At 44.8% G+C, this 23857-nt stretch overlaps 2 protein-coding genes across 5 annotated transcripts in view; one reads left to right on the top strand and one right to left on the bottom strand.

The window, feature by feature from the left end:
• CLIP3 (CAP-Gly domain containing linker protein 3) overlaps positions 1 to 22649 on the top strand; it is a 40866-nt gene extending 18217 nt beyond the window's left edge. For both annotated transcript variants that reach the window (XM_078786739.1, XM_068130793.2), the window contains 11 exons: positions 9112 to 9205; positions 9307 to 9468; positions 9945 to 10063; positions 10192 to 10428; positions 11621 to 11756; positions 11903 to 12025; positions 15539 to 15664; positions 15790 to 15913; positions 19132 to 19196; positions 21887 to 21959; positions 22090 to 22649. In XM_078786739.1, the coding sequence (XP_078642865.1) occupies positions 9112 to 9205; positions 9307 to 9468; positions 9945 to 10063; positions 10192 to 10428; positions 11621 to 11756; positions 11903 to 12025; positions 15539 to 15664; positions 15790 to 15913; positions 19132 to 19196; positions 21887 to 21959; positions 22090 to 22144 (1314 nt within the window). In that variant the 3' untranslated portion in view covers positions 22145 to 22649. The remainder of the gene's footprint in view (positions 1 to 9111; positions 9206 to 9306; positions 9469 to 9944; positions 10064 to 10191; positions 10429 to 11620; positions 11757 to 11902; positions 12026 to 15538; positions 15665 to 15789; positions 15914 to 19131; positions 19197 to 21886; positions 21960 to 22089) is intronic.
• Positions 22650 to 22658: 9 nt separating this feature from the next.
• The window catches only part of WDHD1 (WD repeat and HMG-box DNA binding protein 1), a 53597-nt gene continuing 52398 nt past the window's right edge, over positions 22659 to 23857 (bottom strand). For all 3 annotated transcript variants that reach the window (XM_068130786.2, XM_068130788.2, XM_068130784.2), the window contains exon 25: positions 22659 to 23245. In XM_068130786.2, the coding sequence (XP_067986887.2) occupies positions 23093 to 23245 (153 nt within the window). In that variant the 3' untranslated portion in view covers positions 22659 to 23092. The remainder of the gene's footprint in view (positions 23246 to 23857) is intronic.

The following is a 23857-nucleotide window of genomic DNA, read 5'->3' as shown; positions in this document are numbered from 1 at the left end:
TGACTGCCAGACGGGCAGACAGAGTAAATAAATCACACCTGTGTCTGAAGGAAGCGGTTCAGTTTGGCAACATGAAATAGGCAAAGCCTAGAAATGAACGAAACCCTTTAGAATTACTTTTTTGAACCCTCTAGAATTACCCCTACCCTTTGCAATTAACCTTCAGAACCTTTTAGAATTAGCATTTGGAACCTTTTCAAATTAAACACTGTGAGTTAGAAAGATTCTTCATTTTTGACAGATGGACAGACAAGGCCAAATATTGAAGCAGCTTCACTGGTTACATTTTTTTTTAACCTTCTGTGTAGTGCGCATTTGGTACAATTTGCCAAATTCAGAGCCAAAGTACTGCTAAACTGCAGGGTTGTGTTCCCATTCATGTTCTACTGTTTTCAAAATATATAATTCCGTTGAAATCAAGTAATTACTCAACCATAGACTGACGTCTGCAGACAGACAAAGTGAACCAATCGCTTAACCCACCCACCCCCCTTTTTGTTGAGCACACGTTTCGCACATTGTATCTGCATGCACACGATCATTCCCTTGTACCATTGAAGTGGTCACCCGTCAAGTCCCCAAAAGTTGTCCGCACTTAAGCAATTCTTTGACTGTGTGTGCCATTTCATGCACACAAACACAAGCAACCCACCGCTCTTCAACACTAACAACTTATGTCTGCCATGCCGTCTAACGTCCGACTGACTTCTGCAACAGTGAGGCAGTGTTTCCCATTACCATGGTGGGGGAGGGTGGAGGGAAAGGAAAGGAAGTGTGAGAAAGTCATCAGGGGTAAAGCAACTTTCAGGCCACCCTGTAGTTTGTTATTTGTGTTTTTACGGTGTAGCCCATCGGGCAGAGCCGTGTAGAACAGCGTTTGTCCGTCCATATGTATGTATGTCACCTCAAACGTATACCAATCAGAGCTGAAGATCTGGTCACATGACAGGGGTGATGTGATTATGTCTGATATCATTACGGCATTACGGCGGCTGACTCTCCACACTCGGCATTTTGATTTATATGTCGTTCAAGCTGAACATATCATCGAACCTGTCATATATCACAATCGCCATGCTCTACCTTTACGTTTTCATTCTGTGTGAAACGCAAACAAACCGATTGTTAAAATGACCATGAAATATTCCTGTGGGGAATATGGCCGGTGTCCCGATGGACCTTGGTGTGGGTTAGATGCAAACTGTGGCTGGACGAGAAGATTGTTTGAAGAATTGTTACAGATCGCGGTTTAGGATGTTAGTTACCGAGCGGTTTGGTATTTAACCGCGACCTAACAGGATCCCCGACTCACCCGATTCCACCCAAACGTTGGCCGGATCGCACCACAGCTAGTCAATAGGGAAAAGACAAAGGCGACGAATGCAAAGAGGAAAAAGGAATAAAACGAGAAGACGTACAGACGAGTAATGGGGTTTATTATTTACACACACAAGCAAAAAGGAGCAATCAAGTTTTATTTACAACACATAAGACGCAGGTCACACAGTGCAAATACTAGCTTATCTACAGACTTAACTTATTCCCAGGACAGAACAAACAGAACAAACTCACGTATACAAGAAGGATGGAATGGAATGAATGTTGGAAGGAGGAATGGGAAGGTTCAGCTGGGGCAGATGGTTCGGGCGTGATCCCGCACGGGACGTCGGCTGGACCTCGACGGCCACCGATGCCACCGCTATCTGGTCCCCGCGGGGTAATGGGTTGAAGCTGCTTGGTGGAGTCAACGCTGCTTGTCTGGCTCAGCTCAGGGCACGTCTGCCGTCTCTGGCGCAACTGCTGGTAATGGCCCTTGGCACCTTCGCTCTCTTGGCCCTGGTGTCTCCTCACCATTGACAACTCAACGCAACCACTGACCACTCGACGCCACCACTTCTCACCACCGACTTCTTACCACCGCAACCAACGCAACCACTGACCCTCCTCTGACGACCAACTCCTCTGGCAACCGACTCAGACCAACTCAAAGTGCATCTCTGTCTTCTGCTCTCCTCTGTAAAAACGCATCTCGTCCACCCTCATTGTCAGTTCCTCACGTACCATCTGACATTGCCTCTGTGTCGCTATCAAGTCATTTTTAATTTCTTTTTGTGTCGCCTTTAACCCTCCGAGTACTGCAGTGTTCCTTTGAACCTGCTCCACTAACTTTGTTTGTCCCTCTGTCAGCTGTTCCACCTCCTCCGTCAGATCTTCTATTCCCCCTTGTAACTTAGCCGTATTATTTCTCACCTCTTTCTCCATACGCTTGACCTGTCGCACACTTCACCAACGGCCTCTCACGAACACCCGGATCCAAACCAATCCCCAAGCCGACTGAAGCTTTCCTCACATCATATACATTGCCACTCACCTCCGTACTTCGTCGTCGCACCTCCTCTGCCACCTGCAAACTTTTTATTCGGTTAGTGAGCATCACATCATGAGTTGAGCACCGACCTTGCACATATTCCATCACCTCCTCCTGGATTTCTCTTTTAGTTTCTGTTCGTCCCTTCTTAATTTCACTCATTTGGCCCTCCAATCGCTCACCCTGAGCTTCCATCCGGTTCCCCATTACCCCCATTTGGCCCCCCATCCTATCCATTTTTGCATTCAGTTGGGTCAAGAATAATCTGAGGTCAAACCCGGTTTGCCCAGCGTCCCCAGCCGCCACCGCGGGCTCGCCCTCCACTGCGCCGCTATTTTGGGACCCTTCAACCACGTGCGCGAGCACGCCATTTTGTGCACCTGATACTCCCTCAACCGCCTCCTCATTGCTCCCCTCCATTTGATCCTGGGTTACTCCTAATCCCTCTATCTCTCCCACCGGCATCCCGTCGCCTTGACCAGCCATGGCGCGATTTCAAAATTCGGGTTTTTTTTTTTTTTTTTTAAACAAATTTCGGCAGCTCGTAATTTTGACCAAATTTTTTTTTTTCCTCTAGTGGGGTGATGGACTTGGCGGTTGGCATCGCATATAATACATCGCAGCTCGTAATACACAACTACCTCACCCCGCGGCAACCACACTTCGCTACCATTCCAGCCTTAACACTTTCTGTCACATACTTAATTAACCTATGAAATAAATCAGGAAGGGCTGTGGGAAGTGAGTCGGACTACCTACCTACACTTCCTTAACATGCTAAAAACCACACCCATCATTCCTGTCTGACTTCTCCTACTTTCTGACCCAGCTATGTTCCCTCTCCCCCTCAATCCTCCTCCTTGGTGATTTCAATATCCACATGGACTCCACTGACTCCACAATAACCACTGACTTCACTGATTTACTCACCTGCTTTAACCTCACTCAACATGTCGACTTTCCTACCCATATCCGTGGTCACATTTTGGACCTTGTCTGCTCCACTGGATTAAATTTGCACCATCTCTATGGCTCCGACCTCACCCTCTCTGACCACTTAGCCATCACTCTGACCATCAACATCCCCGCCCCAACACCAAGGCATTATCGCACAATCAACTTCCGTAAGCTAAACGCTCTTTCACCTACCTCATTCTCATCCACCCTCTCTGAAAAAATGTCCACTTCTCCCTTCATTGACCTCCACACCCCTTCCGACCTCACTGACTACTACAACCACACTCTCTCCTCCTGCCTTGACCAGCTTGCGCCTGTAAAAACCAAAACAGTTTCTTTCACCCATTCTGCTCCCTGGTTTACCCCTGAACTCCACCTGATGAAAACTCGTGCTAGCCAACTTGAAAGACTCCGCAATAAAACGGGTCTCACAGTTCACTCCCAAGCCTACAAGGACCACATACAACACTACAAAGATGCCCTCTCCCGCGCCCGCTCTGCCTACTACTCTCAAATTATCCACTCTGGCTCCGGAAACCCAAAAGCACTCTTCTCGACAATAAACAAACTCCTCCGCCCCCTGAACACCACCACCCAGTCATTCACAGTAGACAACTGCATCTCCTTCCTCTCTTTCTTCCAACGCAAAATTGACAACATCTACAACAGCTTGACCACCGCCGCACCCGCTCCCCCTCCAACCACCTGCCCCCCCTTGTCCTGCCATCCCCTGTCTCGTTTCTCCCCAATCTCCCCTACTGACCTCTCTGAACTCCTCATAGGAATGAAAACTGCCACCTGCACTCTTGACCCCATCCCCTCCAGCTTTGTCAAAGCCTCCCTCCCTGCTCTCTCTCCACTTATCATTGCAACAATAAACTCCTCCCTGTCTACAGGCATCGTCCCACCTTCCCTCAAAATTGCTGCTGTTACCCCCATTCTAAAAAAACCTGGTCTAAACCCTGACACCCTAAACAACTTCAGACCCATCTCCAACCTACCCTTTCTGTCAAAAGTTTTGGAACGCACTGTAGCCACTCAACTCAAACATCATCTCTCTGCCAATAACCTGTATGAAACATTCCAATCCGGATTCCGCTCCAACCACAGTACTGAAACTGCTCTCCTCAAAATCACCAACGACCTTCTCCTCTCCTCTGACGCTGGCAACCTCAACATTCTCGTCCTCCTCGACCTCAGCGCTGCCTTTGACACCATCGATCACACTATCCTCCTCACCCGACTTGAATCCACCTTTAACGTTACCGGCACTGCCCTCTCTTGGATTAAATCATACCTCTCTGACAGATGCCAGTTCATCTCCATCAATAACTGCAAATCCCCCACTGCTCCCCTCCCCCAAGGTGTCCCCCAAGGTTCAGTTCTTGGCCCCCTCCTCTTCATCCTTTACCTGTCCCCGCTCGGTCACTTAATCCGCCGTCATGGTCTCCAATTCCACTGCTTCGCCGATGACATCCAGCTTTTCATCTCCACCAAGTCCGTCTCCACCGACACCCACTCTATCCTGACAAACTGCATCACTGAAATAAAATCCTGGCTTCAAATCAACTTCCTCAAGCTTAACTGTGATAAATCTGAAATAGTCATCATTGGCCCAAAAACGCTCACAAAATCCACCCATAACTTTGCCCTCAACATCGACGGTATCCCAGTATCCACCTCCCCTCACATCCGGAATCTTGGCGTCATCTTTGACCAAACCCTTTCCTTCGACAAATACACTAAACAGATCACAAAGTCAGCCTTCTTTCACCTGAAAAACATTGCCCGTCTCCGCTCATCCCTCTCCTCCACGGCTGCAGAAACCCTCATCCACGCCTTCATCACCTCCCGTCTGGACTACTGCAATAGCCTCCTCTATGGTTCACCCTCAAAAATCACCAATAAACTCCAATACATTCAGAACTCCGCTGCCCGTCTACTCACCCATTCCCGGACCCGTGACCACATCACCCCCGTCCTTTACAAGCTTCACTGGCTCCCCATCCCCCAGAGAATCCAGTACAAAATCCTCCTCTTGACATACAAAGCCCTCCATAACCTGGCCCCATCCTACCTGGCTGACCTCCTCTCCAGACACACTCCCACCCGCAACCTCCGCTCTGCTGGTACCAACCTCCTGACCCCCTCCATCCGGACCAAATTCAGATCCTGGGGGGACAGGGCCTTCTCCATCGCTGCTCCCACCCTCTGGAACTCACTACCTCACACCATCAGAGACTCCTCCTCACTCACCACATTCAAAACATCACTAAAGACCCACCTGTTCAACACTGCATTCAACATTCAACCCACAGCATTTAACCCCTGACTATCTCTTCTCCTTCTCCCTCCTTTTGCTTTAAATATTTCCCTATTGATTCTTGTCTTTTTGCAATTGTTGTTTTCATGTATTGTTATGCATTATGTTTGCCACTCTGTCAAAGCGCCTTTGGGCTTCTGGAAAAGCGCTATACAAAATAAATGAATTATTATTATTATTATTATTATTATTAAATATCGAAAGCATCGGCGTTACGTCTCTTCCAACAATACAGTACGTATAGGCCTTAGGCGTTATGCCTCATCTTCGGATCACTTCAGACAAATTAAGCCCAGGTTTCTTAATATAGTAGTGTATCGTTTCAGTAGTATCGGTTTCATAATAGTAATGATAATATTATAGTAAATATAATCATGATACTTTAATCCCAATGTCGTGAATGGAAAGTTGATGGATTGAAGCGGTGTAAAAGCGGAAGTAAGGAATTCACCTCGGTTTTTAAAAAATAATATAATTTTCGTAATAATAACGTAATGTTATCAATCTAATCATAACACTAATCCCTTTGTAGTGACTGCAAACATACTTGAGGTTAAATATATATCTTATACATATATATATATATATATATATATATATATATATATATATATATATATATATATATATATATATATATATATATATATATATATATGTATGTATATATATATATTATATATATATACTGAAACGCAAAAGAAACTTACCACCTTTGAAACCTTTAAATATCAACAATAACACTGCGTGTAGTAAATGTGTGAACTTATTTGTGGACAATAGTGTCCTCCCTGTCAGACAAAACGGTCACGGATGGTCACTTGAACCTTCAATGGTCACTTCATAGCACAGCTGTTGAACAGCCGTTTTGACTGTCAGTGATTAGCCAAGGAGTACGGGATGATTTTAATGAGCTGCACGTGATGTCTTGATATTGGCTTTAAAAAGGCCAGTGCAAAATGGGCATTTTGACCGAAAAATTTGACCATTTTGACCAACTTCAAAAAGACCGAAAACGCAAAAGAAACTTACCACCTTTGAAACCTTTAAATATCAACAATAACACTGCGTGTAGTAAATGTGTGAACTTATTTGTGGACAATAGTGTCCTCACTGTCAGACAAAACGGTCACGGATGGTCACTTGAACCTTCAATGGTCACTTCATAGCACAGCTGTTGAACAGCCGTTTTGACTGTGAGTGATTAGCCAAGGGGTACGGGATGATTTTAATGAGGTGCACGTGATGTCCTGATATTGGCTTTAAAAAGGCCAGTGCAAAATGGGCATTTCAATCAACATGCCACGATTGTCAAGGGATCAACGGCAACGTGCCCTGGGCATGCTGCAAGGCGGACTGAGCTACCGTGAGGTGGCACGTTGCCTTGGCTGTTCACACCAGACGATATCGGCCCTGGTGGACAGAGACACCCTCCACAACTCTGCAGATGACAGACCTCGATCAGGGAGGCCAAGAGTCACCACTGCAAGGCAGGACAGGCAGATGGTCCGAAGTCACCTGCGGGATCGATTCCGTCCAGCATCCCGCACTGCGGCAGAAACTCCGGGGCGTGCAAACCCACGGATCTCCAATGATACTGCACGAAGACGACTGCACGACTATGGTCTGACTGCCAGAAGACCATACAGAGGCCCCATGATGACGGCTGCCCATCACCGCAACCGACAGAGATGGTGCCAGCAGCATCAGCGGTGAACCTTGGCGCAGTGGAACGAGGTCGCTTTCAGCGATGAGTCAAGGTTCTGTGTGGACAGTCCTGATGGGCGTGAGCGTGTCTGGAGAAGAACTGGCGAGCGATATGCCGATTGTTGCGTGCGTCAAGCCAACAGGTGGGGTGGCCCAAGTGTGATGGTGTGGGCCGCCATATCAGGCCGTTACAGGACGCCACTGGTGGTTGTGGATTGGAATCTTAACGCCCAGCGGTATGTGGATAACATCCTGTGACCTCATCTGCTGCCATTCCTGCTAGACCACCCAGAACTGAGAACCTTTCAGCATGACAACGCTCGTCCCCATGCTGCTCGCTTTACCACTGCATTTCTCCAAGGCGAGAACATCAACACCATGCAGTGGCCTGCGCTCTCCCCTGACCTGAATCCCATAGAGCACCTGTGGGATGAGCTTGGGAGACGCGTAGTTGGCAGGGCCAGGACACGGGCAGAGCTGCTTCAGACATTGAGGACTGAGTGGGACAGAATCCAGCAGCAATCCATCCAAAGACTGGTAGGCAGTATACGCCGACGATGCACTGCCTGTATCCAAAACAATGGTGGCCACACACGCTATTGAAAGGGGACTGACATTGCACCCTGTGCTGTTCTGTACTGTAGAACAAACTGATGAGATGGTGTATCTTGGTCAAAAACTTGACATGTCATCAATAAAATGCCAATGTTTCAATTAGCAATTGTTGGTTTGTTTTATTTTGAACTGTTAGAATTGCATTACATTTCAAACAAGTGATACGTTTCTTTTGCGTTTTCGGTCTTTTTGAAGGTGGTCAAAATGGTCAAATTTTTCGGTCAAAATGCCCATTTTGCAATGGCCTTTTTAAAGCCAATATCAAGACATCATGTGCAGCTCATTAAAATCATCCCGTACCCCTTGGCTAATCACTGACAGTCAAAACGGCTGTTCAACAGCTGTGCTATGAAGTGACCATTGAAGGTTCAAGTGACCATCCGTGACCGTTTTGTCTGACAGTGAGGACACTATTGTCCACAAATAAGTTCACACATTTACTACACGCAGTGTTATTGTTGATATTTAAAGGTTTCAAAGGTGGTAAGTTTCTTTTGCGTTTCAGTATATATATATATATATATATACTGTATATATATATATATATATATATATATATATATATATATATATATATATATATATATATGAAAGTAGTAGCAGTTTTGTGTCCGGCCATCATGCTACGTCATTACGTATATGATGTCATTACGGCGTAAACACCCACTCACTTCGAGAACGGCAGGAATGGTCATTCCTCTTTGGCGTATATAGATTGCAGTCGATATATGGTTAGGCCTGAATAACATTGGGTGTGTGTTAATTTACCAAGTTTCTTGGGGAGAGATCACCAAGTCATTTAAGCATTCGAGCAAGCACTCCATTCAAAACTGTTAAGGAACGGCTGGCTTGACCAGCGCTAGCTAGCTGCTTGCTAAATGAGCACACCTCAACCCTTGTGGGGTATATAGATTACAGTAGATCTTTGCTCAGTTCTGTAAGTAAAACTTACCTCATGGATGAATTGGATGTCAGGATTCCTCCAAATTTCTTTGTTTAATGTTATAAACAGCATTAGCGACTGTTTAAAAAGTTAATCGTGTGTTTGTGGTTTATAATATTTTACAAGCCCGGCTAGGCCGCTGTTAGACTTTTCGTCTTGTTTTTTGTATAATAATTAATCAAATGCCTATTTTTTCAGATTCTTAAGCGTGGATGCAAAACAAATGACAGGGATGGTTTAACAGACATGACCCTTCTGCACTATGCCTGCAAAGCAGGGGCACATGGTGTCGGTAAGATCTCATTCCAGATCACTTTTGCTTTCCTTTTCCCACCTATTGCAGTTGTTCGATGACAGGTGGTTGAGAATTTTGTTCTCATCATTTCTCACCAGGAAGTGTGGTGGCAGCAATGACACTGACATCGCAACTCCTCGAGCTTGGGGCTAATCCAAGCCTGCGGTGTCGTTGGACGGGCATGAATGCACTGCATTATGCGGCTTATTTTGACACGCCGGACCTTATCCGCACCATCATGAAAGCTTCCAAGATCCAAGGTCCTACAGAATTTCTAAAATTGCATCTCAGAACTTTGGATACTCGTGATTGTTGTTTAATTGGTTGTTCAATTCAGACATAAGGCATTTGTAGAGCGGCATCAATAATGGCAATTTAGATTCTCGTTGCCACTATATTGAGGTGACATTGTGTAAGATAGTTTGATTAAGACATGTACCTTGTTTGGTTGGAATAGCTACCCATGGAGAGTTTTTGTTTCACAAAGTTACATGATGATTGGATGGGAAATGCGGCCGACGTTCAAAAAAGTCTGTTTTCTGGAGGCATGGGTTGCAGGGTGTTTCATGTGTCAGGAATAAATGGCCTCGACGTCGCTTTGCTCGGCCTCGGCCGAATAAGCAGGCAAATTTTGTACCTGAACAAATGGATCGACGGTCTAAAAGCAAGAGATAAAGTACAGAAGCAGCAAATGCTCTGAGAAATAACTTTTTATTCCATGTATTTTACATAACAGATGTTGATGCAGCGTGCAGTGATGTGGAGTTTGGGTCTTCCCTGCATATCGCTGCGTCAAACCTGTGCATGGGGGCAGTGAAGAGTCTTCTTGAGCACGGGGCGAACCCTGCATTTAAGGTTTGCCATCAATTATGCAAAAGTAGGCTACGAGTTTGTGGTTTGAGGTTGTGACTGTAATGTGGTACAATCATGGAAAATGCCTTCTGGTAGAGGGGTAAGATGCTCAATGTTGTGCATGAATGCAGAATTCCCGAGGCCAGATTCCAGCGGAGGTGGTCCCAGAGCCATCGGACATGCCACTGGATGGAACCGAATCAGCAGCGGTAGCACATGACGTGCGGCAACTGCTTTTGGAAGCAGTCCCACTGGCATGCCGATTCCCAAGGGCCACCCTACCTAACTATGACAACCTGCCTGGGCATGTTCTGCTGGTCTCGCTTGGCATGCGCCTTGGAGACCGTGTTGTCCTGCCAGAGGACAAGGTGGGTTATTGTAGCTGCATCCCATCACTGATAGAATGCTTTTATCTTGCTTCTTATAGGGAGGTCAACGTTCATGGAAAAGCTATATGACTGGTGGTGGTTGGTGGTAGTTCTGTGCTTGGCTGCATAATTTTCAGGGGGTACGGTTGTGCCGCCGATGCAATGCCCCCATTACTAGTAAGCTGGTACTGATTTTGCCGACTTCGGAAGGATGACAGGCTGAGTCAACCCACCTGATGTTAATTCAATGGCATGACAGGGCTCAGGAACCTAAGATCCGAAGCCATCCACCTTAACCGTTAAGCCAACACCAGGCTTACTGACAGAGCCTGAGTCCAAAGCATCAACAGAGAGGAGCACACAGACAAGGAGCTCAGACCAACAGGTAAAGGACAAACACAGACAGACATGACCCGAATAAGGGACCAAGACGTAAGATGTCAGGAAAACGAGGGGCATGCAAACAGATGAGACAGCAAACAAACAGGATAACTGCAGAAAGAAAAGGTTACATGTGGATAGAGGGAAAAGTTCTGTGGGAAAATAAAAGATTTTGCGTCGACATGAGAGATAACGTGGTACGGTGGTGGGCATGGTATGAAAGTTTGGCTGGACTCAGCGTAGTGATTTCATTCACACATGGATGGAAAGGGGTACAGAGAGTGAGGTATTTGGGGAAATAGTAAGATGAGTATGTTTATTAGTCAAGATGTTAATGCAACTTGCACGCAGGAAAAGGCCGTTGCACCATGAACCCAGTATCGCATTCATAATGCACTCTTTTACCGTCCATGTGCAGAAATTTTTCAAGAGTTTGATGTGGACATAGCCCATGAGTGTTTTGATTACAAACCTGGCAACTGAGAGGCACACACGTTACCTGTCGAAGTATTCTTCCATCACTCCTAAGAGGGTTAATTTGTGGTAACGGAGGATGATAATATATGCAGAACAATGTAGCACACACTGTACGATCGGACGTTTACGATTCATCGCACTGACCATGAGCACGCAGACACAGCATGTTGAGGTAATCTCGGGCATCGTGCTATTTTTTAGTCTGGAGGTAAAGGGAGGCTGTCGTTGCTGCATTGCAAACTCCGACATCACAGGATGAGTGACTTAGATGCACAAAGTTGCAACTCGGTTAAAGCACCACGTGAGCCGGAATCGGGAAATCTGCGGTTTGCAGATCGGAAACCTGAGATTCTGTGGGCCCACGGCGTTTGCTAGCGGTCAGTGGGCCGGTGTGGAGCTGGACGAGGCCGAGGGCAAGAACGATGGCTGCGTGGGCGGTGTGCAGTACTTTAACTGCGCTCCAAAGCACGGTGAGTGGTCGGACTGTGGTACACTGTTATTCGACCTTGGTACCATTCGGCGGCTTTAGTTAACGTCACCAAACCTTTCAAATCGTCAATCCAAATGTGTGCACGTTATAACATAGACTGATTGGGATGATTTTGTGTCATTACAGGTCTCTTTGCTCCAGTGTCTAAATTGCAAAAGATATCACAAGGAGGGCTATCGCTGCCTACCAGCCCAGCAAATGGACCACACAAATCATCACGGTCCCACCTGGGTCCTCGGCTCTACAAAGGCAAATCTAGTTAACCTGTCCGATTTTCCTATCTGTAACACGTTTATCACAGACAGGAGAACTGAGCAATTGTTTTTCCTTACACATTGCAATATGAGAACAAGAAAAAGAGCAATCAGATTGCAAACCCTCGAAATGTATTTTCAGTGTTTTTTAAGGCTTTTGTGTGAAAACAAATATGGCGGCCGAACCACGTGATCGATGACGTCATCATTTTTTTTTTTCTCCACCAATTTATGCCTACATGACGTTCAAGAAATTTCATCTTGATCGGATTAAGTTTTGTACTTGTTGAATTATGACGTCATAATGGAGGCACCTATGACATCATCATTAACATATTTTATTCCCCATGGAGAGTTCTTTACAATGAGCCATGTCTCAATTTTTTCTATTCGCTCTTTCAGAGATATAGAGGTGCTAAGTTTTTTGGGTTTTCCAAGATGGCGGCCGAACCACGTGACCGATGACGTCATCGTTATTTTTTTTCTCCACCAATTTATGCCTATATGATGCTCAAGAAATTTCATCTTGATAGGATGAAGTTTTGTACTTGTCGAATTATGATGTCATAATGGAGGCAACTATGACATCATCATTAACATATTTTATTCCCCATGGAGAGCTCTTTGCAATGAGCCATGTCTCAATTTTTTCTATTCAGCGCTTTCCGAGATATAGAGGTGCAAAGTTTTTTGATTTTCCAAGATGGCGGCCGAACCACGTGACTTATGACGTCATAATTATCATTAAAAAATTATACAGGTGGAGTTGCACCTATGGTGAAATTTACCTGTCAATCAGACCAACGGTTGCAGAGAAAATCATATTTATTCTGTGCGGACAAACAGACAGACAAACAAACAAGAAGACGTCATGCGGAGCACGATACTTGCAAAATCCGCCCCCCCCCCCCCTTAATCCGCCCCCACCTCCCCCAAGAAAAAAATTCTATCGATACAGCAAATTGTCCATTTCATCAAGGTTAAAATTGACAATCTTGATCAAAGCTCGGGTCAACAGGAAGAAAAGTGATGATTTTTCAGATGAAAAATGATGGTTTTGTAAGGTTGACCTTGAGTTGACCTTTGACCTTTTGACCTCAAAAATAGCTAGTTTCCCTATTTAGTGACTCAATGTGCAAATGCTGTTCAATTTTCAAGTCAATCGGATGAAAATTGAGGATTTAAAAAACTTGGCCTATGTTGACCTCAAAAATAGTTGGTGGTTGAATTCAGTGACCATATATGCAAATCCTTTTAGAATTTCAAGTCAATCAAATGAAAATTGGTGATTTTAGAAATTAGGCCTATGTTGACCTTTTGGTCTATGTTCACCTAAAATATAATTTGTGGTTGAATTCACTGACCAGATATGCAAGTCATCTTCAAATTTCAAGTGAATTGGATGAAAATTGAGGATTTTAGAAATTTGGCCTATTTTGACCTTTTGGCCTATGTCGACCTCAAAAATACTTGGTGGTTGAATTCAGTGACCAGATATGCAAGTCCTCTTCAAATTTCAAGTCAATCGGATGAAAATCGAGGATTTTAGAAATTTGGCAAAGTTGGTGATGTTTGGCCTATGTTGACCTTTTGACCCCAAAAACAATAGGCTTCTCAATTGGGACGACCTATACAACTTGGTGAAGTTTCGTGACGATCGGTTTGGAATTGTGACCTGTGGGTCGGTGACAAACATAAAGACAAACAGACAGAACCACAAACGCAACCGACCAATATACTTGAAAAATCTTCGATTTTGCAAGTAACAAATAGACAAACGGAGTCAAATGCGATACCCTGTCCCTCTGGCGAGGGTAATTATATACAAGTCGAGGCTCGAGGGGAGCTAAATGAAAGGGGAATCGTGTAATGATTCAAAGCAAACATGAAAAAAAATAACAACTGGGAACAATTAGTCATTGTTGTCCTCTGCTACGGAATTTTGACTTTTTGCCCTCGTTCCCCTCTTACGACACCCTTGCCATGATGTGATGAGAGCACTTTGGTTGCAGTGCGTTGTATAAGTAACCAGTAAATATCATGGACCTCATGGGGTAGGTTTATCTGAATTGCCATCACAGCTGCTCAAAGTCTCGTATGACTGGATCGTCGTTGTTGTTGAATTAGCCCCAGTGAGTTCTGCTCGAACAGGCCCACCGCGTGGAGATAGCCAATCGATCTCCAGGGAGCGACCCAAAGATCCCTCACGTAAAGATGTTGTGCTCTTGCCTTTGTGGAGCCAGGACCGTGCAGTTTTCCATAATAATGTGTTTTATTGTGTGTGGGGCGGCTTGGCAGGGTTTGCAGGTGCCATCGTTGGTGTTGTCGAGTCCATGTTTGTTTGTGTAAAGGCTGTGGTTGGTGTCCGCAGCGGAGACGTGAAAGGTGAACACGATCAGACCTGGGGAATGTTTTCTCTGCTGGATCATAGTTGTTCAAATCACTGGTTACTTAGTAACACTTTTAACATTGACAGTAATAACAGGTGCTTACAGGCGAAGTTGTACAAAACTTCCAGTATTTTGGGGTCAGGTGAGTCTTTTGGGGCTGCCACTGGTAACATGTAACCCAGTGCTACCTGCCGCATGGTCGGGTTCTCGGCGGCTAAACAGACACCCCTCACCGCATTGGCTAGTGGGGAGGGTGACTGTGACACCTTGCCAGGACCAAAAACAACACCTGGCAAAGGGCAGATGAGCTCCTGTAGGGAGCCAACGGCCACCCAGTAAGGAGATGGTGTCTCCTAAAAAACACCCATCCGGTTTGGACCGGTTCAAGTCATACAAAAGACTTTAAAAATGGTACGTGTTGCTTCCTTGCTTGAGAAGGTAGAGCATGGACAATCCCCATCGGTTGGCATCCTTGGGGAGGCGGAAATTCCTCTTGAGGAAATGCCCCGCTGAGTACGGTGAGAAAAGCGGCGCCATCGTTATGACGTCACTGGTACCCAGAGTATCCTGGGAAGTGACGCTAGTGACGCCACTTCCCCCAAGCTCAGTGGCTGTGTCAAGTGTTTGTCTCGTCAGTATGGCCGTTTGTGGGTGTCCGCTCTATTATGAGCCTTAGGCCAAGTATAGTAAAAAAAACAAAAAAACTACTAAACTAACTTTTGATAATAAAATTATTAGGCCAATCAGGTTGGACCTCACACAGGCTGGAATGAAGTTCATTTCAGGTTATTCTGTTTGGACTGTGAGGGACAATGCTAGTTGAGTTTGAACCGACAACGATCATTTTAGTGAATGCATATTTGGTAAAGATTCAATGTATTAATTTTGACTGCTGGCTGCATCTACTGAGAAGTCTCCATTCGTCTTAAATGAGGTCAGTGATGTGGAATTTGGGAAGGATTGCAGCATACAAGGGCCTATTGTTTGGAAAATTATCGAGGGATCTTAAAATATCAAGTAAGTGCTGGCGGATAGGACAGCCAGCTTATTGTCTTCTTTTTGTGTTCAGAGATATCCGGTACACATTGCTTTTCTCTTCAGAGTCTTATGCTTCGCAGGTCTGAAGCAATGGTCTCCCGCCACCAGCCGGAAGCACCAAGAGTTGAAGATCGGGGAGCGAGTGATCGTGGCTGGGCTGAAGAAAGGCATCGTGCAGTTCTGTGGCAAAACCGAGTTCGCTCCAGGTATGTTAGCAGCAATCGACTCCAGCGTGTGGCTCGATGCAACATCTCAACGCATCCAACATTCTGTGAAGGGGAAAAAGAAATGATAACCTGCTCCTTCTGTCGTGGGTTCACTCTGTGTTCAGGGCGTTGGTATGGCGTAGCTTTGGACAACCCCGAGGGGAAGCACGACGGCATGGTGAAAGGCACGCGCTACTTCACCTGCCCACCTCGGCATGGTGTTTTTGCTCCACCGTCACGTGTCAAAAGGCAGGGCAATGAAAATGTTGTACCAATCTGTTTGTAAGCATAAAGGCATAGCTTGGGCTAGAACCCTATACCTGTTTCACATTATAAATGGATACCTATATCAAGTGTTGTTACTTGTAATGATTTGCTAGGCTGGGAGGATGGCCTAGAGGTACACACACTCCCCTCTAAGCTGTCTCACCTGGGTTCGAATCCCGACCCAGTTATAAACTCTCAACCCAGTGTTTCATAGGCAGCGTGATTCACCAATGTGTGTGCCGTCCCTCAGGTGGATGTTAAGCTGGGCGTCTTGTCTGCCGACACTAGTTGTTAGACGTTAAAGATCCCACGGTGTCCTCCGCGGAGAGTAGGCGAGTTGTCGCTGGAACCATAAACAAATTACAAATTCTTGCCTTAACTACTGCTGGAAAGGCAATGGCAAACCACCTAGTATAACCCTCACCAAGAAACTCCTTCGGCAGCACCGACACTATGTAACAGAGTATGGTACATCAGAAGAATCCTTTACTGTTAATCACATTCCTGAAAATCATGAACTTTAACCTTTTAAGATCACTCATTAACACCTGTATTTTGATTCCAATTACCCTTATAAGGATCGCTTTTTGGGATTACTTGTAGTAAGGGGACAAATCTAAAAATGTGATCACAAGGGCTCTGAGAATCATTTTGCAAGTCATAAGGAGTTACAAACATCTGAGGTTGTTTCTCTTTTCTGTCTCACTCTCTCTCTCTCTCTCTCTCTCTCTCATGTCATCTTTCATGCGACATTTAATTGAGATCAAACGTAAGCGTGGGTTGACATTTAATGTGGCGTGGTGGGCCGAGGCATATCCATCAACACTCCTGTCAAATTCTATTTTATAGTTTCAAAATGCACAAAAAATCACTGTAACCCAAGAGTGATCAAAATAATCCATTCACACTTGGTCTACTACATGGTAATAGATTATCCAAGAACCAATATACATAATTTGCGATAGATTTCAACTTTTTTAGTCACCCTCCCAATGCTGCCGATATCGGGGCATAATCACGGGCTAGGTATTACTAAAATCGGCGAACTCCATTGTCTAAAATTCATGCAGGATATTGAATGCTGGACATGAAGGCCGAGGATATGAAAGAGAGTTAGCGAATTTGCAATTCGTAAGATTTATTGAAGGAATTTTCCACTCAATTCAAATATTCCCATATCTTCTATCTTCTTCTTATCCCTGGTGTTGGCTTAGCGGTTAGGGTGCCGACTTGGGATCCTAGGATCCTGGGTTTGAATCCCGGTCGATCGCTGAATTAACGCCAGGGGGGTTGACTCAGCCTGTCATCCTTCTGAGGTCGGCAAATTGAGTACCAGCTTGCTGGGATGAATGATCACGGTGTGTACCCAGATTCAGAATATGTACACCGTATCCCTGCGCATCGTAAGAGGTGACTAAGGGTTGGCGTCAGGAAGGGCATCCGGCCATAAAAACATTGCCTCAAACAGGGAACCATGATTGTCATGGGGCCCGCAAGGCTAACCCCTGCTCTAGCGGGGAAAATGGCCTTAAAACGATCATTCATTCATTCATTCTTCTTCTATCTTCTATCTATATCTATATCTATATTATATATATATATGTCTTATCTATCTTCTATATATATAAATGAAAGTTTTTGTTTGTTTGTTTGTCTGCACACGCTAATCTCCTGTACGGTGAAAGATAGGAGGAAACCTCTAAAACAAAAAATGTCGGGACAGGCCCCGGGAAGGTTATAGGCTCGGTGGCGAGGCCGGTCGAGGCCACCTCGGCCGAGCTGGGCCCATTTCGCAATTAAAAGCTGAGCTGAATTATAGTAGTCAATCTTCTACGGCTGCGAGTAAAAGCTGAATTATAGTAGTAAATCCATTCAAAAAGAACTAAAAATGTCGGGACGGGCCCCGGGAAGGTTATAGGCTAGGTGGCGAGGCCAGTCAAGACCGCCTCGGCCGGGCGGGGCCCATTTCACAATTAAAAGCTGAGCTGAATTATAGTAGTCAATCTTCTATGGCCACGAGTAAAAGCTGAATTATAGTAGTAAATCCATTCAAAAAGAACTAAAAATGTCGGGACGGGCCCCGGGAAGGTTATAGGCGAGGTGGTGAGGCCGGTCGAGGCCGCTTCGGCCGGGCTGGGCCCATTTCGCAATTAAAAGCTGAGCTGAATTATAGTAGTCAATCTTCTACGGCCACGATTAAAAGCTGAATTATCGTAGAAAGACCTATGTACAGAAGATTAAATTCATTCAAAAAGAACTCGGGCAACGCCAGGTGCATCCAGCTAGTATTATATATATTAGGGTGGTTCTTAAAAATGAAAGTTAGAAAGGTCATGCTCTTAAAATTAAAAAAAAATTGTATGCATGAAAAAACCCTTGTGGTGAAATTTTAAGCCATTTGAACTACATTTAGGGGTTGCACACAGAGTTTGTAATTTCACATATTTGGCTCACAATAATGTTTGGAGTTGATTATTTATTCTCCACTGCTACACTTGTGATTTTGACCATTACAGTTCACCTATGACCTTGCTATGTACTACACATTTTGAGGTTGTTTTAAGTTAATTGAATACAGTACAGCTGTACTCTGGTGTATGCAGTTGCTCTCATTGAAGAGTACAATCGTCTCCTGACGAGGGATGAACAGCAAACCCAGTATCTGCTTCAAGTTGTGACAGAACATCGCAAGAGGTTTCCCGATCGCAGGAAATCGACGCTTATCGGGCACAAACATTGAGTGGCTGGCAACCTCTAAAACGTGATGTATTCAAAAAATATTTCACAGGCAGAAGTTTTACCTCAATACCAACAACTGCCTGTCACACCCTGAAATATGGAAACGCTCCTCAGGAGAGAGAGAAAAATAAAATAAAAGTTGCATCAACTTAATCCAAACCTCTGGGGAAATTATAATTTTTTCAGACAAAAAAAATTTGAAACGAGTGGTGTATAAGGAACAGACCGCTGTCTCAATCATTCCCAAAGTTTTTTTTTTCCTTCCTGTTAAGAAATATGTAACCTCCCATTTTTGAGCTCTTTCAACCAGTGCAAGAATAAAAGGCTTCCTTTTTTATATCATGGTTTGTTTAACTATGGGCTTCTGCTCATCCTTTCTGTTTGGAAAATTTGGGATTAAATGCAATACATGATACACACACAGCACAATAGATATGGTTTCTGATGACGCATCTTTGCAGGGCGGTGGAATCTGTGGAACCAAGTCCCAGAATTCTGTGCAGCATGCTGGGAGCACCATTTCTAGGTATGGGGGTGAGAAAAAAACAACCCTTGAATAGGCATTGTTTTTTCACCCACTCTTATTCACTAGAATCCACCTGCGACTTTAAACATGTACCATACAACTGATATCATACAATTATTTTGACATATGATACATGCAAAATATTTAGGATACATGATCAAAAGGCCGACTGTTGTTTAAAGGGGACCATGGCGTCCTAGCTGTTTTTGTGGATATCAATGAAAGTGGGCACTGGCGTATCCGAGAAGTATCATGGACACACGTCTCTATACTGTCTCGCCTGGGTTCAAATCTCGGCCTCATGATTAAACTATCATCCTGGTGTTTCACAGGCAGGATGACGATTCAACGTGTGTGCTGCCGTCATTAAGCTGGGTGTCCTGTCTGCCGTTATTAGTTGACAGACGTTAAAGATCCCACCGGTGATCTATGTCTATGTATCGCCAACACCCTCATCAAATTTAAAATTCCCGAACATACAGGGGGTGTTGCATCAGCGGCACAGATGTGCATCCCTTAGCCAATGATGCTAATCGCCACCTGTATGCTGCATACGAAAGAAGAAGAAGATAATAATCCCGGTATTTCACAGGCAGGGCCAAGCTTCAATGTGTGTGCCATTCCTCAGATGAACGTTAAATCCCAGAGTGCCCTTCGCAAAGAGAAGGCGAGCCATCACCAGCACCATGAACAAATTACAAATTCCTTCACTAGCCAACAGAGGGCATCAGTGGCACAGCCACACCAGCAACATAAAAGCAGTGATTCCAAACCACAGCAACATGTTACATATGAAAGAAGAAGACACAGCGTGCCGAACATTATAACCCAAACTCCACATTGAAATGTCTGTGCATCAGGGGTATGATGCCTTTTTATTTAGTCAGATCACATTCCTTCAGATTGATAGCAGAAAAGAAACCATTGAGGTAAATCACTCCCACCAAGTTGTTTTTCTGGTCCCATTAAATGGAAAATCAGCCAACTGCTTGGAAATCAGCCAACATTACCGCTTTACACAAAAAAGGTGCAAAAACAGATCCTTGCAAATACAGACCAATCAGCACGGTCATGGAATCCATCATCGCTTCTGATATTAAATCTTTCCTCTTCTCCAATGGCTTGATCTCGGATCATCAATTTGGATTCCAACCAGGTCATTCTACTGTGGACATGCTGCTTCTGCTGTCTCAACAATGGTTGGAGGTCCTCAACGCCAAACAGGAAATCAGAGCCGTCTCACTTGACATATCGCGTGCCTTCGATACGGTCTGGTACCCCGCTCTGCTCACCAAACTCTCCTCCTATGGTATCCATGGAAATCTCCACGCATGGTTTGCAGACTTCCTTTCTGGTCAAAGTCTATGTGTGGCCCTGAATGGATTTCTCTCATCTCCCCTTCCTGTTCAGGCTGGAGTTCCTCAAGGCAGTGTTCTGGGCCCAGTGCTTTTTCTGGTCTTCATCAATGATCTCTCTGACTCTGGAAAATCCTCTCTATCTCTTTGTTGATGACTCCACTCTGTGCCGCTCCATATCTCAACCCTCAGATCGGCAGGTAGCAGCCTCTTCACTCTCTGCAGACCTGGACAAAATCAGACTGGTCAAACAAGTGGAACATGTCTTTCAATCCTGACAAATCTCACACTCTTACTCTGTCTCTCCAAAAAGACCATCTGGAAAACCCTCCCATCTAGTTTTTCAACAATCCTCTCCAAGAAGTTCTGTCACTCAAGCTTTTGGGTCTCACTATCTGCCATGATTTTTCCTGGGAAAACCACATTTCCAAGCTGGCCTCCAAAGCCAGTCGCCGACTGGGCATCCTCCGTCGTGCGAAGTCCTTCCTTGGCACACCTGAGCTCCTCACCACATACAAGGCTTTCATCTGTAGCTCAATGGAATACTGCTCTCCCCTCTGGGCTGGTGCTCCTGCCTCACACCTAGCTCGGCTTCACACTGTAGAAACCAAAGCTTTCAGGATCATTGGAATCTCCCGCGATGAAGCTGATTCTGAGGCCTTTCACTCTCTCACTGCAGGCAGGTAGGTGGTCTTTGTCTTCTACAGACTCCTCTACTTAGCTTCCCAGGCTGTCTGTGCTGTGTCCCCTCAAATATTCCTGCAGGACGCACAATAACTGCCAGCGACCTTCTTATGGTTAAACTGCCAAAATCAAGACTCTCTGCTCACCTTCACTCTTTCATTCCTCTTTTTTCCCACCTCTGGAACGAACTACCTCACTCTCTTCAATCCCAATCCTCCCTCCTGGTCTTTAAAACAGCTGTTCACCGCCATCTCTTATCTTCCCCCATCCAAAACCTTGATATTTTCTACCCCCGTTAACACACCCCAAATCCACATCTTCCAATCCCTGACTTCATTGCTGAAATTCCTTAATGTCAATTTGTTTTTCACCATGCACCCTCCCCCCTCCCGCCCCCCCAGATCTCCTGATGACCCTGTTCTCTACTGTTGTGCTTGTGTGCTTCCCTCTCTCTCCTCATCTTGTCTCCCCCTCCCTTTATTGTTTTACGTGTCCTTTTATGTTTTTTATGTGCTAATGTGTGTTTGATGTGCTAGCTCTTAAACGAACCTCGATGTTGTATCCAAAAAAAATAAATTATGTGTCCAATTAAAAGCCTGGAGCTTAAAAATAGTCTATCAATGTGTTCATGGAATTTTTCCTTCTTCTTAGGGGACAAGCAGGGCATCGGTGACTGCTCAAACCTGTCGATGAAAGAGATTTCAACAAAACATCCCGTCTCAAGGTAACCCATGTGAAGAACGCTTGCTTGCTTCCATCAACTCTACTTAAAAATTAAATTAGGCTTTTAGTTGCATTGGTACAAATTCACAGCGGACAGCCCATGCAGGTTTTGACGTAGTACTTTGTTTCAGGCTGCTCTTCTGCTGCTGGTTTCCCTGGATGGTGAAGGGGAAGCCGCAACCTTAATATCCTTTCCTCAATGTAACCTGCTCCTTCAGCACCGACAGAGCCCCAAGTTTTAGTCTCATTTTCTGCTCTTCTTGATATCCAACTGCAACCCTTCAATTGTACCTTTTACCTCTACCAACAACCCACTCCGGTCCTTACTACCCGGCATATTATCTCTTCCTGTATCAGTACGACTGCTTAAACTGAGTCTGGTTTCCCAACACCCAGACTGTACTTTCCTCTGCTATTGGTGTCATCTCCAGCATCCTCATCCAGTTTTAATGTATAATCCTTTAAAAAAAAAAAATCTAACTGTCGTGTCCTAGTTAGCAACCTAGTCATGTGCTGTACAAAGTGATGGCCATTTTCGTTTGGTAGAAATTTGTTTAAGGTTTGAGTAAATTCAGTTAGCATCTTACAACAGGGTTGCTGTGCATTGTTCTGTATGCTTCAGTACGATTTGATTGAAACTCTAGGTTTGTGCCATGTTGAACATTAAAATAAAATTAAAATGAAAGAAAAACAGGCAAAAGCATTTTCTGAATTTTATTAATGAATACGAATATTAAGAAAACCAGCAACTTAAATGTGATGTTGAATGAGCAAATTTTCTTACTCGTGGGAATGTTCAGGTCCACAAATCGAGCAATTTCGTATCGCTAAATGATTTATAAATACAAGGCAAACGCCACATACCATCCTTAAACCAATCCATTGCATAATTTGTTACCTCGGGCCCCACCAAGATGGCTTGAGGATTTTGAAGTCCTGCGATCATGAGTCTTCGCTCTGCAATGCGATGTAACAAAAGGAAAGTTGTCAATAAGAAATCCACTTATTGAGGGCTACTGCTTAGGCTGTTCATGTTCAGTCTGAAGCGCAGGACACGTTGACCAATGTCCCAACCATTTGATTAATAGCGGAATGCAAGACGACTGTGGTTGAAGGAACATTAAAATACCGCTTTCACTCTTTGAAAGCGAAGGCTGAAAGGCGTGCGGCCGTGCGGCTATCCAGAGTCTTCGTCTTTTTTATGGCCGGCTCTCCCGGCTGCTGTTGCTTCCTTTTCTTGCACTCGGTGTCGTGAGAGGGAGAGGCTTTGGCACGCTCGTTCCAACTCTGGGAGAAACATGCAACAGGAAAATAGAACATTACATCAATTGATCCTTAGCCCCATGTTCTCCTAACTTTCAAAACTGATATGCAACATTTGATAGATTCAAAGCTCTGCTGCATAAACTAGAAAGAGCAATCAGAGATCGCAGACCCTCACCAGGACTTGTTTTGTGTGGTGTTTATGTTCTTTTGTGTTTTGACCATGTAGGTTTATATTATTACAGAACTAGCAGGCTTAAATTGTTACAAAACCAAGGGTTGGGGTTCACCAAGAGGGGAACTTCTCTGGCTTCCCGTGACTACGGATGCCGATTGATACCAAACCTGGCAGGGTCCTCACTCTTTTACAAACGCGTTACCTTTCCAGCGGTTTGGCGATGCCAATTGGGGTACGTACTCTCAGTGCGCACCTGTGTATCTATTTATTACGTGTAGCCAAGCAGAACTTTGAGTATGCGCCGACTAGTGGTATGAGCAATCATTGGGGTAATTCGTCCCGGCTATCTATTTACACACTAAATTGAGCCAATCGAGGGATGGAGATAAAACGGGCAGGATGGAAAACCATTTATCAGATAAAAAAAAGAGGCATGAATTTGCAAAGCACATCAAACC

This window comes from Myxine glutinosa, chromosome 11, assembly GCF_964187855.1.
Source record: "Myxine glutinosa chromosome 11, kmMyxGlut1.1, whole genome shotgun sequence".
In the NCBI taxonomy this organism is placed as follows: domain Eukaryota; kingdom Metazoa; phylum Chordata; class Myxini; order Myxiniformes; family Myxinidae; genus Myxine; species Myxine glutinosa.
Note: the sequence above shows the minus strand (reverse complement) of the source record. Positions and strands in the feature narration are given on the sequence as shown.